Source organism: Schistocerca serialis, chromosome 7, assembly GCF_023864345.2.
Source record: "Schistocerca serialis cubense isolate TAMUIC-IGC-003099 chromosome 7, iqSchSeri2.2, whole genome shotgun sequence".
Taxonomy (NCBI): Eukaryota; Metazoa; Arthropoda; class Insecta; order Orthoptera; family Acrididae; genus Schistocerca; species Schistocerca serialis.
The window spans coordinates 539,227,144-539,240,878 of record NC_064644.1 but is presented as its reverse complement, the minus strand read 5'-3'; the positions used below and the strand labels follow the sequence as shown (position 1 = coordinate 539,240,878).

General features: G+C 32.6%; 1 protein-coding gene across 1 annotated transcript in view; it reads right to left on the bottom strand.

The window, feature by feature from the left end:
- Positions 1-1,796: 1,796 nt before the first annotated feature.
- LOC126413226 (odorant receptor Or2-like) overlaps positions 1,797-13,735 on the bottom strand; it is a 43,266-nt gene continuing 31,327 nt past the window's right edge. Inside the window, exon 4 of the mRNA XM_050083123.1 lies at positions 1,797-1,853. Within this exon, the coding sequence (XP_049939080.1) occupies positions 1,797-1,853 (57 nt within the window). The remainder of the gene's footprint in view (positions 1,854-13,735) is intronic.

Sequence of the window (13,735 nt, the reverse complement as noted above, 5' to 3'; positions counted from 1 at the left end):
GTACATGTGACACTACTGATCTAAGTTAGGGTACATTTGGCGATGAGAGTCTAACTGAGTTATTTTCTGACAGCAGAGACTACATGAAATAACTTTAACATTTGAAATTAACACACATACATACAGGAAAAAAAATGAGGGTTGTGTTTGTTTCAAGTACATGCTTTTATGTACGTTTCAAAGTACACCGAACATTATAGTGACTCATGGTAAGGTATGAACTTCATATTAAAAAGGAAAAACACTTCCAGTGTTACACCAAATTATATTTAATTTGTCATGAGCCATTTGCGGATAACAAATGAAATTCGCTAACAGAAATAAGCATGCTGTGAGATATAATTTACACAGATGGTCCAGAAATGACATAGTTGTGTACTTTATAAAACATTAAATATTTCGTCACATGGATATTATTACATTACTTAAAAAAAGGGAAGGGGAGAAAAAAAAGATTTTATACGTAGCTTCATTCAACAGCTGATCAGACATAAAGTGAATTCATAGTTTCAATGTCGTATTTCTAAGCAAAACTAAATTCGACAAAGAGGAACAAGGAAATTGTTCTGATCATTTAGTACTAATCCGAAAATCTGTCTCACATGTTTGTTGACTTTCGTTGTTTGCAGTAGGGTCATCTTTCTGCTTTTCTTGACGAAACCTAAGACTTCACATTCTATGTGACATGAATGGTTATCTGGCCAAAAGATGATTAGTAAAGGTTGAGTCATTCTTCGTAACCTCCAGTTTCTATTATGTTCATTTAGTGTAATTGCTACTGTTCGGACTGACTGATCACTCAGATACAGCTGAAGCAATTAAACAGTCTGAACATGGGAGTAGCTAGAGACTAAGGGAAATTTATGTGATATTTTAAAACTCACTAATATTCTTTAATTGTAAGATTGAAGTTACAAGTGATTAGGTTATGTAAATAATTTAAGCTACGAAAATTGTAACATTTCTGACTGTATCGAAGCTCTTTTGGAAGAAATAATATCGAAATATTTTGCACCATATTTTGATTTCACATAAATAGACAGTGTAACTGATGGTTTCCATGTGCTTAGACGTCGATATAATAAAGAACCACAGTACCTATGAGGAGACACACAAAAGAACTATTTTACAACATTAGCACATTAATAAAATCACATTTATTTTGTCCGATTTTCCGACAGCAGTAAAACCGGAAGAAGGCGAAAGTATGGCAAGAGAGTCAGAACAGCAGATATCCGAACATAAGGTGAAACAATGTTGTAATTAATTGCACAATAAGAATACATTCTCGAGACATGTTGTGGTAAGCATAAAAGATACGGTACCGGTGATGCGTTTTATTACTGAAATCAACATTTTTTAAACCTTCTTGAGTGTTTCGATGCTTATGAAACGACACGCAGTTGTCAAATACTGAAAGAAATCATTCGGAATTCCGTATCTAACCACATTTTCTGTAATTTTTTGCTGTGCTCAAACGGTTTTATTTTTGTTATATGTCAATACACAGAAATTATACATTACAGTACATGTGATCTAAAAGTAGTCACACTGTGGTGAATTTATTACTGAACTTGTGGTAGCAGATTTATTTTCCTTTGACAATATACTGAGCGCACTCAAAAATGAAATGAAAAATTATTTATGTACCTTACGCTGAAGAAACTTAAAAACCATATTCATTTCATATTCGCCAGCACGTAAAACCAATGACTGTCGAGAGATTCTGCTCATGTTTGCGATGTTCTGTATCTTGGTCTGAATAGATGGAATTTGCCTGAAGTGACACGTACTGTTCATTTGTCGTTCACCTGGTTGAGGAGAGCATAGTAGGAGTACGAAGCACTCATCAGCTAAAACATAAAACACAGAATTGCTTACCACAGGTAACTGAAGATGCTGTAAGTAGAGAAATCTACAAATATCAAATAAACAAATGCAGTACAACTCCTTCTGATTAATTAAGGAGCAAAAACAAGATCAAGTCTTCCCGTGAAATGTGTTGGGAAAGCATATTTGGTCACTCTGCAATTCGCACCTAATCGCTTATTACAATTGTAGGAACCGGTTGGCATCTAACACAGCAACACTTAATGTAACTACTGCAGTTGTATGAAGGACACGTCCGCTGTATTTGTGGGCGTAAGAATGCTTACTCACATGCGAATATAATAACTTCTTTGAAAACTGCTATAAAGTATTACACAGACTGCACTAAATTGTGTACACACTTTACATTTTGGTAGAAAAGCTGCTATCATAACTAAAAACTTAATTCATACTTAGACTTAATATTCCAAACGGTGGATAAAGGATATGATAACTCTACCTTTTTCCACTGTTATTATTCTCAGACGAATCATAACACATTCCGTAGCTCGAACTACATTGTACAATGAATTCTTTGAAAACTGCTATACAAGTATTACACAGACTGCACTAAATTGTGTACACACTTTACATTTTGTTAGAAAAGCTGCTATCATAACTACAAACTTAGTTCATAGATAGAATTAATATTCCAAACGGTGGATAAAGGATATGTTAACTCTACCTTTTTACACTGTTATTATTCGCAGACGAATCATAACACATTCCATAGCTCGAACTACATTGTACAATGAATTCTTTGAAAACTGCTATACAAGTATTACACAGACTGCACCAAATTGTGTACACACTTTACATTTTGGTAGAAAAACTGCTATCGTAACTACAAACTTAATTCATACTTAGACTTAATATTCCAAACGGTGGATAAAGGATATGTTAACTCTACCTTATTACACTGTTATTATTCTCAGACGAATCATAACACATTCCGTTGCTCGAACTACATTGTACAATGAATTCTTGGAAAACTGCTATAAATTTTTACACAGACTGCACTAAGTAGTGTACACACTTCTCATTTCGCTAGAAAAGCTGCTATCGTAACTACAAACTTAATACATAGTTAGACTTAATATTCCAAACAGTGGATAAAGGATATGTTAACTCTACCTTTTTACACTGTTAATATTCTCAGACGAATCATAACACATTCCGAAGCTCGAACTACATTGTACAATGAATTCTTTGAAAACTGCTATAAAGTATTACATAGACTGCAGTAAATTGTGTACACACTTTACATTTTGGTAGAAAAGCTGCAATCATAACTACAAACTTAATTCATAGTTAGACTTAATATTCCAAACGGTGGATAAAAGATATGTTAACTCTACCTTTTTACACTGTTATTATTCTAAGACGAATCATAACACATTCCGTAGCTCGAACTACATTGTACAATGAATTCTTTGAAAACTGCCATACAAGTATAACACAGACTGCACTAAGTTGTGTACAGACTTTACATTTTGGTAGAAAAGCTGCAATCATAACTACAAACTTAATTCTTAGTTAGACTTAATATTCCAAACGGTGGATAAAGGATATGTTAACTCTACCTTTTTACACTGTTATTATTCTAAGACGAATCATAACACATTCCGTAGCTCGAACTACATTGTACAATGAATTCTTTGAAAACTGCTATGCAAGTATAACACAGACTGCACTAAGTTGTGTACACACTTTACATTTTTTTAGAAAAGCTGCTATCATAACTACAAACTTAATTCATAGTTAGACTTAATATTCCAAACGGTGGATAAAGGATATGTTAACCCTACCTTTTTACACTGTTATTATTCTCAGACGAATCATAATACATTCCGTAGCTTGAACTACATTGTACAATGAATTCTTTGAAAACTGCTATACAAGTATAACACAGACTGCACTAAGTTGTGTACACACTTTACATTTTGGTAGAAAAGCTGCTATCATAACTACAAACTTAATTCATAGTTAGACTTAATATTCCAAACGGTGGATAAAGAATATGTTAACTCTACCTTTTTACACTGTTATTATTCTCAGACGAATCATAACACATTCCATAGCTCGAACTACATTCTACAATGAATTCTTTGAAAACTGCTATAAAGTATTACACAGACTGCACTAAATTGTGTACACACTTTACATTTTGGTAGAAAAGCTGCTATCTTAACTACAAACTTAATTCATAGATAGAATTAATATTCCAAACGGTGGATAAAGGATATGTTAACTCTACCTTTTTACACTGTTATTATTCTCAGACGAATCATAACACATTCCATAGCACGAACTACATTGTACAATGAATTCTTTGAAAACTGCTATAAAGTAATACACAGACTGCACCAAATTGTGTACACACTTTACATTTGGGTAGAAAAACTGCTATCGTAACTACAAACTTAATTCATAGTAGACTTAATATTCCAAACGGTGGATAAAGGATATGTTAACTCTACCTTTTTACACTGTTATTATTCTCAGACGAATCATAACACATTCCGTAGCTCGAACTACATTCTACAATGAATTCTTGGAAAACTGCTATAAATTTTTACACAGACTGCACTAAGTTGTGTACACATATCACATTTCGCTAGAAAAGCTGCTATCGTAACTACAAACTTAAAACATAGTTAGACTTAATATTCCAAACAGTGGATAAAGGATATGTTAACTCTACCTTTTTACACTGTTATTATTCTCAGACGAATCATAATACATTCCGAAGCTCGAACTACATTGTACAATGAATTCTTTGAAAACTGCTATAAAGTATTACATACACTGCACTAAATTGTGTACACACTTTACATTTTAGTAGAAAAGCTGCTATCGTAACTACAAACTTAATTCATTGTTAGACTTAATATTCCAAACGGTGGATAAAGGATATGTTAACTCTACCATTTTTCACGGTTACTGTTCTCAGACGAATCATAACACATTCCATAGCTCGAACTACATTGTACAATGAATTCTTTGAAAACTGCTATACATGTATTACACAGACTGCACTAAATTGTGTACTCACTTTACATTTTGGTAGAAAAGCTGCTATCTTAACTACAAAGTTAATTCATAGTTAGGATTAATATTCCAAACGGTGGATAAAGGATATGTTAACTCTACCTTTTTACACTGTTATTATTCTCAGACGAATCATAATACATTCCGTAGCTCGAACTACTTTGTACAATGAATTCTTTGAAAACTGCTATACAAGTATAACACAGACTGCACTAAGTTGTGTACACACTTTACATTTTGGTAGAAAAGCTGCTATCATAACTACAAACTTAATTCATAGTTAGACTTAATATTCCAAACGGTGGATAAAGGATATGTTAACTCTACCTTTTTACACTGTTATTATTCTAAGACGAATCATAACACATTCCGTAGCTGGAACTACATTGTACAATGAATTCTTTGAAAACTGCTATGCAAGTATTACACAGACTGCACTAAATTGTGTACACACTTTACATTTTGGTAGAAAAGCTGCTATCGTAACTACAAGCTTAATTCATAGTTAGACTTAATATTCCAAACGGTGGATAAAGGATATGTCAACTCTACCTTTTTACACTGTTATTATTCTCAGACGAATCATAACACATTCCATAGCTCGAACTACATTGTACAATGAATTCTTTGGAAACTGCTATACAAGTATTACACAGACTCCACTAAATTGTGTACACACTTTACATTTTGGTGGAAAAGCTGCTATCGTAACTACAAACTTAATTCATAGTTAGACCCAATATTCCAAACGGTGGATAAGGATGTGTTAACTCTACCTTTTTACACTGTTGTTATTCTCAGACGAATCATAACACATTCCATGCTCGAACTACATTGTACAATGAATTCTTAGAAAACTGCTATACAAGTATTACACAGACTGCACTAAATTGTGTACACACTTTACATTTTGGTAGAAAAGGTGCTATCGTAACTACAAACTTAATTCATAGTTAGACTTAATAATCCAAACAGTGGATAAAGGATATGTTAACTCTACCTTTTTACACTGTTATTATTCTCAGACGAATCATAATACATTCCGTAGCTCGAACTACATTGTACAATGAATTCTTTGAAAACTGCTATAAAGTATTACACAGATTGCACTAAATTGTTTACACACTTTACATTTTGGTAGAAAAGCTGCTATCGTAACTAAAAACCTAATTCAAAGTTAGACTTAATATTCCAAACGGTGGATAAAGGATACGTTAGCTCTACCTTTTTACACGGTTACTATTCTCAGACGAATCATAACACATTCCATAGCTCGAACTACATTGTACAATGAATTCTTTGAAAACTGCTATAAAGTAATACACAGACTGCACTAAATTGTGTAAACGCTTTACATTTTGGTAGAAAAGCTGCTATCGTAACTACAAAGTTAATTCGTAGTTAGGCTTAATATTCCAAATGGTATATAAAGGATATGTTAACTCTACCTTTTTACACTGTTATTATTCTCAGACGAATCATAATACATTCCGTAGCCCGAACTACATTGTACAATGAATTCTTTGAAAACTGCTATAAAGTTTTACACAGACTGCACTAAGTTGTGTACACATTTTACATTTTGGTAGGAAACTGCTATCGTAACTACAAACTTAATTCATAGTTAGACTTAATATTCCAAACGGTGGATAAAGGATATGTTAACTCTACCTTTTTACACTGTTATTATTCCCAGACGAATCATAACACATTCCGTAGCTCGAACTACATTCTACAATGAATTCATTGAAACTGGTATGCAATTATTACACAGACTGCACTAAATTGTGTACACACTTTACATTTTGGTTGAAAAGCTGCTGTCATAACTACAAGCTTAATTCATAGTTAGACTTAATATTCCAAACGGTGGATAAAGAATATGTTAACTCTACCTTTTTACACAGTTATTATTCTCAGACGAATCAAAACACATTCCATAGCTCGAACTATATTGAACAATGAATTCTTAGAAAACTGCTATACAAGTATTACACAGACTGCACTAAATTGTGTACACACTTTACATTTTGGTAGAAAAGCTGCTATCGTAACTACAAACTTAATTCATAGTTAGACTTAATATTCCAAAGGGTGGATAAAGGATATGTTAACTCTTCCCTTTTACACTGTTATTATTCTCAGACGAATCATAACACATTCCATAGCTCGAACTACATTGTACAATGCATTCTTTGAAAACTGCTATAAAGTATTACTCAGACTGCACTAAATTGTGTACACACTTTAAATTTTGGTAGAAAACTGCTATCGTAACTACAAACTTAATTCATAGATAGAATTAATATTCCAAACGGTGGATAAAGGATATGGTAACTCTACTTTTTTACACTGTTATTATTCTCAGACGAATCAAAACACATTCCATAGCTCGAACTACATTGTACAATGAATTCTTTGAAAACTGCTATACAATTATTACACAGACTGCACTAAATTGTGTACACACTTTACATTTTGGTAGAAAAGCTGCTATCGTAACTACAAACTTAATTCAAAGTTAGACTTAATATTCCAAACGGTGGATAAAGGATATGTTAACTCTTCCTTTTTACACTGATATTAATCTCAGTCGAATCATAACACATTCCATAGCTCGAACTACATTGTACAATGAATTCTTTGAAAACTGCTATTCAAGTATTACACAGACTGCCCTAAATTGTGTACACTCTTTACATTTTGGTAGAAAAGCTGCTATCGTAACTACAAACTTACTTCATAGTTAGACTTAATATTCCAAACGGTGGATAAAGGATATGTCAACTCTACCTTTTTACACTGTTAGTATTCTCAGACGAATCATAACACATTCCGTAGCTCGAACTACATTGTATAATGAATTCTTTGAACACTGCTATACATGTATTACACAGACTGCACTAAATTGTGTACACACTTTACATTTTGGTAGAAATGCTGCTACAGTAACTACAAACTTAATCCATAGTTAGACTTAATGTTCCAAATGGAGGATAAAGGATATGTTAACTTTACCTTTTTGCACTGTTATTATTCTCAGACGAATGATAACACATTCCGTAGCTCGCACTACATTGTACAATGGTATCTTTGAAAACGGCTATACAAGTTTTACAAAGACTCCACTAAATTGTGTACGCGCTTTACATTTTGGTAGAAAAGCTGCTATCGTAACTACAAACTTAATTCATAGTTAGACTTAATATTCCAAACGGTGGATAAAGGATATGTTAACTCTACCTTTTTACACTGTTATTATTCTCAGACGAATCATAACACATTCCATAGCTCGAACTACATTGTACAATGAATTTTTTTAAACTGGATAAAGTATTATACAGACTGCACTAAATTGTGTACACACTATACATTTTGGTAGAAAAGCTGCTATCGTAACTACAAACTTAATTCATAGTTAGACTTAATGTTCCAAATGGTGGATAAAGGATATGTTAACTTTACCTTTTTACACTGTTATTATTCTCAGACGAATGATAACACATTCCGTAGCTCGCACTACATTGTACAATGATATCTTTGAAAACGGCTATACAAGTTTTACAAGGACGCACTAAATTGTGTACACACTTTACATTTTGGTAGAAAAGCTGCTATCGTAACTACAAACTTAATTCATAGTTAGACTTAATTTTCCAAACGGTGGATAAAGGAAATGTAACTCTACCTTTTTACACTGTTATTATTCTCAGACGAATCAAAACACATTCCATAGCTCGAACTACATTGTACAATGAATTCTTTGGAAACTGCTATACAAGTATTACACAGACTCCACTAAATTGTGTACACACTTTACATTTTGGTGGAAAAGCTGCTATCGTAACTACAAACTTAATTCATAGTTAGACCCAATATTCCAAACGGTGGATAAGGATGTGTTAACTCTACCTTTTTACACTGTTGTTATTCTCAGACGAATCATAACACATTCCATGCTCGAACTACATTGTACAATGAATTCTTAGAAAACTGCTATACAAGTATTACACAGACTGCACTAAATTGTGTACACACTTTACATTTTGGTAGAAAAGGTGCTATCGTAACTACAAACTTAATTCATAGTTAGACTTAATAATCCAAACAGTGGATAAAGGATATATTAACTCTACCTTTTTACACTGTTATTATTCTCAGACGAATCATAATACATTCCGTAGCTCGAACTACATTGTACAATGAATTCTTTGAAAACTGCTATAAAGTATTACACAGATTGCACTAAATTGTTTACACACTTTACATTTTGGTAGAAAAGCTGCTATCGTAACTAAAAACCTAATTCAAAGTTAGACTTAATATTCCAAACGGTGGATAAAGGATACGTTAACTCTACCTTTTTACACGGTTACTATTCTCAGACGAATCATAACACATTCCATAGCTCGAACTACATTGTACAATGAATTCTTTGAAAACTGCTATACATGTATTACACAGACTGCACTAAATTGTGTAAACGCTTTACATTTTGGTAGAAAAGCTGCTATCGTAACTACAAAGTTAATTCGTAGTTAGGCTTAATATTCCAAATGGTATATAAAGGATATGTTAACTCTACCTTTTTACACTGTTATTATTCTCAGACGAATCATAATACATTCCGTAGCCCGAACTACATTGTACAATGAATTCTTTGAAAACTGCTATAAAGTTTTACACAGACTGCACTAAGTTGTGTACACATTTTACATTTTGGTAGGAAACTGCTATCGTAACTACAAACTTAATTCATAGTTAGACTTAATATTCCAAACGGTGGATAAAGGATATGTTAACTCTACCTTTTTACACTGTTATTATTCCCAGACGAATCATAACACATTCCGTAGCTCGAACTACATTCTACAATGAATTCATTGAAAACTGGTATGCAATAATTACACAGACTGCACTAAATTGTGTACACACTTTACATTTTGGTTGAAAAGCTGCTGTCATAACTACAAGCTTAATTCATAGTTAGACTTAATATTCCAAACGGTGGATAAAGAATATGTTAACTCTACCTTTTTACACAGTTATTATTCTCAGACGAATCAAAACACATTCCATAGCTCGAACTACATTGAACAATGAATTCTTAGAAAACTGCTATACAAGTATTACACAGACTGCACTAAATTGTGTACACACTTTACATTTTGGTAGAAAAGCTGCTATCGTAACTACAAACTTAATTCATAGTTAGACTTAATATTCCAAAGGGTGGATAAAGGATATGTTAACTCTTCCCTTTAACACTGTTATTATTCTCAGACGAATCATAACACATTCCATAGCTCGAACTACATTGTACAATGCATTCTTTGAAAACTGCTATAAAGTATTACTCAGACTGCACTAAATTGTGTACACACTTTAAATTTTGGTAGAAAACTGCTATCGTAACTACAAACTTAATTCATAGATAGAATTAATATTCCAAACGGTGGATAAAGGATATGGTAACTCTACTTTTTTACACTGTTATTATTCTCAGACGAATCAAAACACATTCCATAGCTCGAACTACATTGTACAATGAATTCTTTGAAAACTGCTATACAATTATTACACAGACTGCACTAAATTGTGTACACACTTTACATTTTGGTAGAAAAGCTGCTATCGTAACTACGAACTTAATTCAAAGTTAGACTTAATATTCCAAACGGTGGATAAAGGATATGTTAACTCTTCCTTTTTACACTGATATTAATCTCAGTCGAATCATAACACATTCCATAGCTCGAACTACATTGTACAATGAATTCTTTGAAAACTGCTATTCAAGTATTACACAGACTGCCCTAAATTGTGTACACTCTTTACATTTTGGTAGAAAAGCTGCTATCGTAACTACAAACTTACTTCATAGTTAGACTTAATATTCCAAACGGTGGATAAAGGATATGTCAACTCTACCTTTTTACACTGTTAGTATTCTCAGACGAATCATAACACATTCCGTAGCTCGAACTACATTGTATAATGAATTCTTTGAACACTGCTATACATGTATTACACAGACTGCACTAAATTGTGTACACACTTTACATTTTGGTAGAAATGCTGCTACAGTAACTACAAACTTAATCCATAGTTAGACTTAATGTTCCAAATGGAGGATAAAGGATATGTTAACTTTACCTTTTTGCACTGTTATTATTCTCAGACGAATGATAACACATTCCGTAGCTCGCACTACATTGTACAATGGTATCTTTGAAAACGGCTATACAAGTTTTACAAAGACTCCACTAAATTGTGTACGCGCTTTACATTTTGGTACAAAAGCTGCTATCGTAACTACAAACTTAATTCATAGTTAGACTTAATATTCCAAACGGTGGATAAAGGATATGTTAACTCTACCTTTTTACACTGTTATTATTCTCAGACGAATCATAACACATTCCATAGCTCGAACTACATTGTACAATGAATTTTTTTAAACTGGATGAAGTATTATACAGACTGCACTAAATTGTGTACACACTATACATTTTGGTAGAAAAGCTGCTATCGTAACTACAAACTTAATTCATAGTTAGACTTAATGTTCCAAATGGTGGATAAAGGATATGTTAACTTTACCTTTTTACACTGTTATTATTCTCAGACGAATGATAACACATTCCGTAGCTCGCACTACATTGTACAATGATATCTTTGAAAACGGCTATACAAGTTTTACAAGGACGCACTAAATTGTGTACACACTTTACATTTTGGTAGAAAAGCTGCTATCGTAACTACAAACTTAATTCATAGTTAGACTTAATTTTCCAAACGGTGGATAAAGGAAATGTAACTCTACCTTTTTACACTGTTATTATTCTCAGACGAATCATAACACATTCCGTAGCTCGAACCACATTGTACAATGAATTCTTTGAAAACTGCTATCAAGTATTACACAGACTGCACTAAATTGTGTACACACTTTACATTTTGGTAGAAAGCTGCTATCGTAACTACAAACTTAATTCACAGTTAGACTTAATATTCCAAACGGTGGATAAAGGATATGTTAACTCTACCTTTTTACACTGTTACTATTCTCAGACGAATCAAAACACATTCCATAGCTCGAACTACATTGTACAATGAATTCTTTGAAAACTGCTATACTAGTATTACACAGACTGCACTAAATTGTGTACACACTTTTAATTTTGGTAGAAAAGCTAGTATCGTAACTACAAACTTAATTCATAGTTAGACTTAATATTCCAAACGGTTGATAAAGGATATTTTAACTCTACCTTTTTACACTGTTATTATTCTCAGACGAATCATAACACATTCTGTAGCTCGAACTACATTGTACAATGAATTCTTTGAAAACTGCTATACAAGTATTACAGACTGCACTAAATTGAGTACTCACTTTACATTTTGGTAGAAAATCTGCAATCCTAACCACAAACTTAATTCATTGTTAGACCTAATATTCCAAACGGTGGATAAAGGATATGTTAACTCAACCTTTTTACACTGTTATTATTCTCAGACGAATCGTAACACATTCCGTAGCTCGAACTACATTGTACAATGAATTCTTTGAAAACTGCTATACAAGTATTACACAGACTGCACTAAATTGTGTACAGACTTTACATTTTGGTACAAATGCTGCTATAGTAACTACAAACTTAATTCATAGTTAGACTTAATATTCCAAACAGTGGATAAAGGATATGTTAACTCTACCTTTTTACACTGTTATTATTCTCAGACGAATCATAACACATTCCATAGCTCGAACTACATTTTACAATGAATTTTTTGAAAACTCCTATACAAGTATTACACAGACTGCACAAAATTGTGTACACACTTTACATTTTGGTAGAAAAGCTGCTATCGTAACTACAAATTTAATTCATAGTTAGACTTAATATTCCAAACGGTGGATAAAGGATATGTTAACTCTACCTTTTTACACTGTTATTATTCTCGGACGAATCATAACACATTCCGTAGCTCGAACTACATTGTACAATGAATTATTTGAAAACTGCTATACAAGTATTACACAGAATGCACTAAATTGTGTACACACTTTACATTTTTTTTTAGAAAAGCTGCTATCGTAACTACAAACTTAATTCATAGTTAGACTTAATATTCCAAACGGTGGATAAAGGATATGTTAACTCTACCTTTTTACACTGTTTTTATTCTCAGACGAATCATAACACATTCCATAGCTCGAACTACATTGTACAATGAATTCTCTGAAAACTGCTATGCAAGTATTACACAGACTCCACTAAATTGTGTACACACTTTACATTTTGGTAGAAAAGATGCTATCGTATCTACAAGCTTAATTCATAGTTAGACTTAATATTCCAAACGGTGGATAAAGGATATGTTAACTCTACCTTTTCACACTGTTAGTATTCTCAGACGAATCATAACACATTCCGTAGCTCGAACTACATTGTACAATGAATTCTTTGAAAACTGCTATTCAAGTGTTACACAGACTGCACTAAATTGTGTACACACTTTACATTTTGGTAGAAAAGCTGCTATAGTAACTACAAACTTAATTCATAGTTAGACTTCACATTCCAAACGGTGGATAAAGGATATGTTAACTCTTCCTTTTTACGCTATTATTATTCTCAGACGAATCATAACACATTCTGTAGCTCGAACTAAATTGTACAATGAATTCTTTGAAAACTGCTATACAAGTTTTACACAGACTGCACTAAGTTGTGTACTCACTTTACATTTTGGTAGCAAAGCTGCTATCGTAACTACAAACTTAATTCATAGTTAGACTTAATAT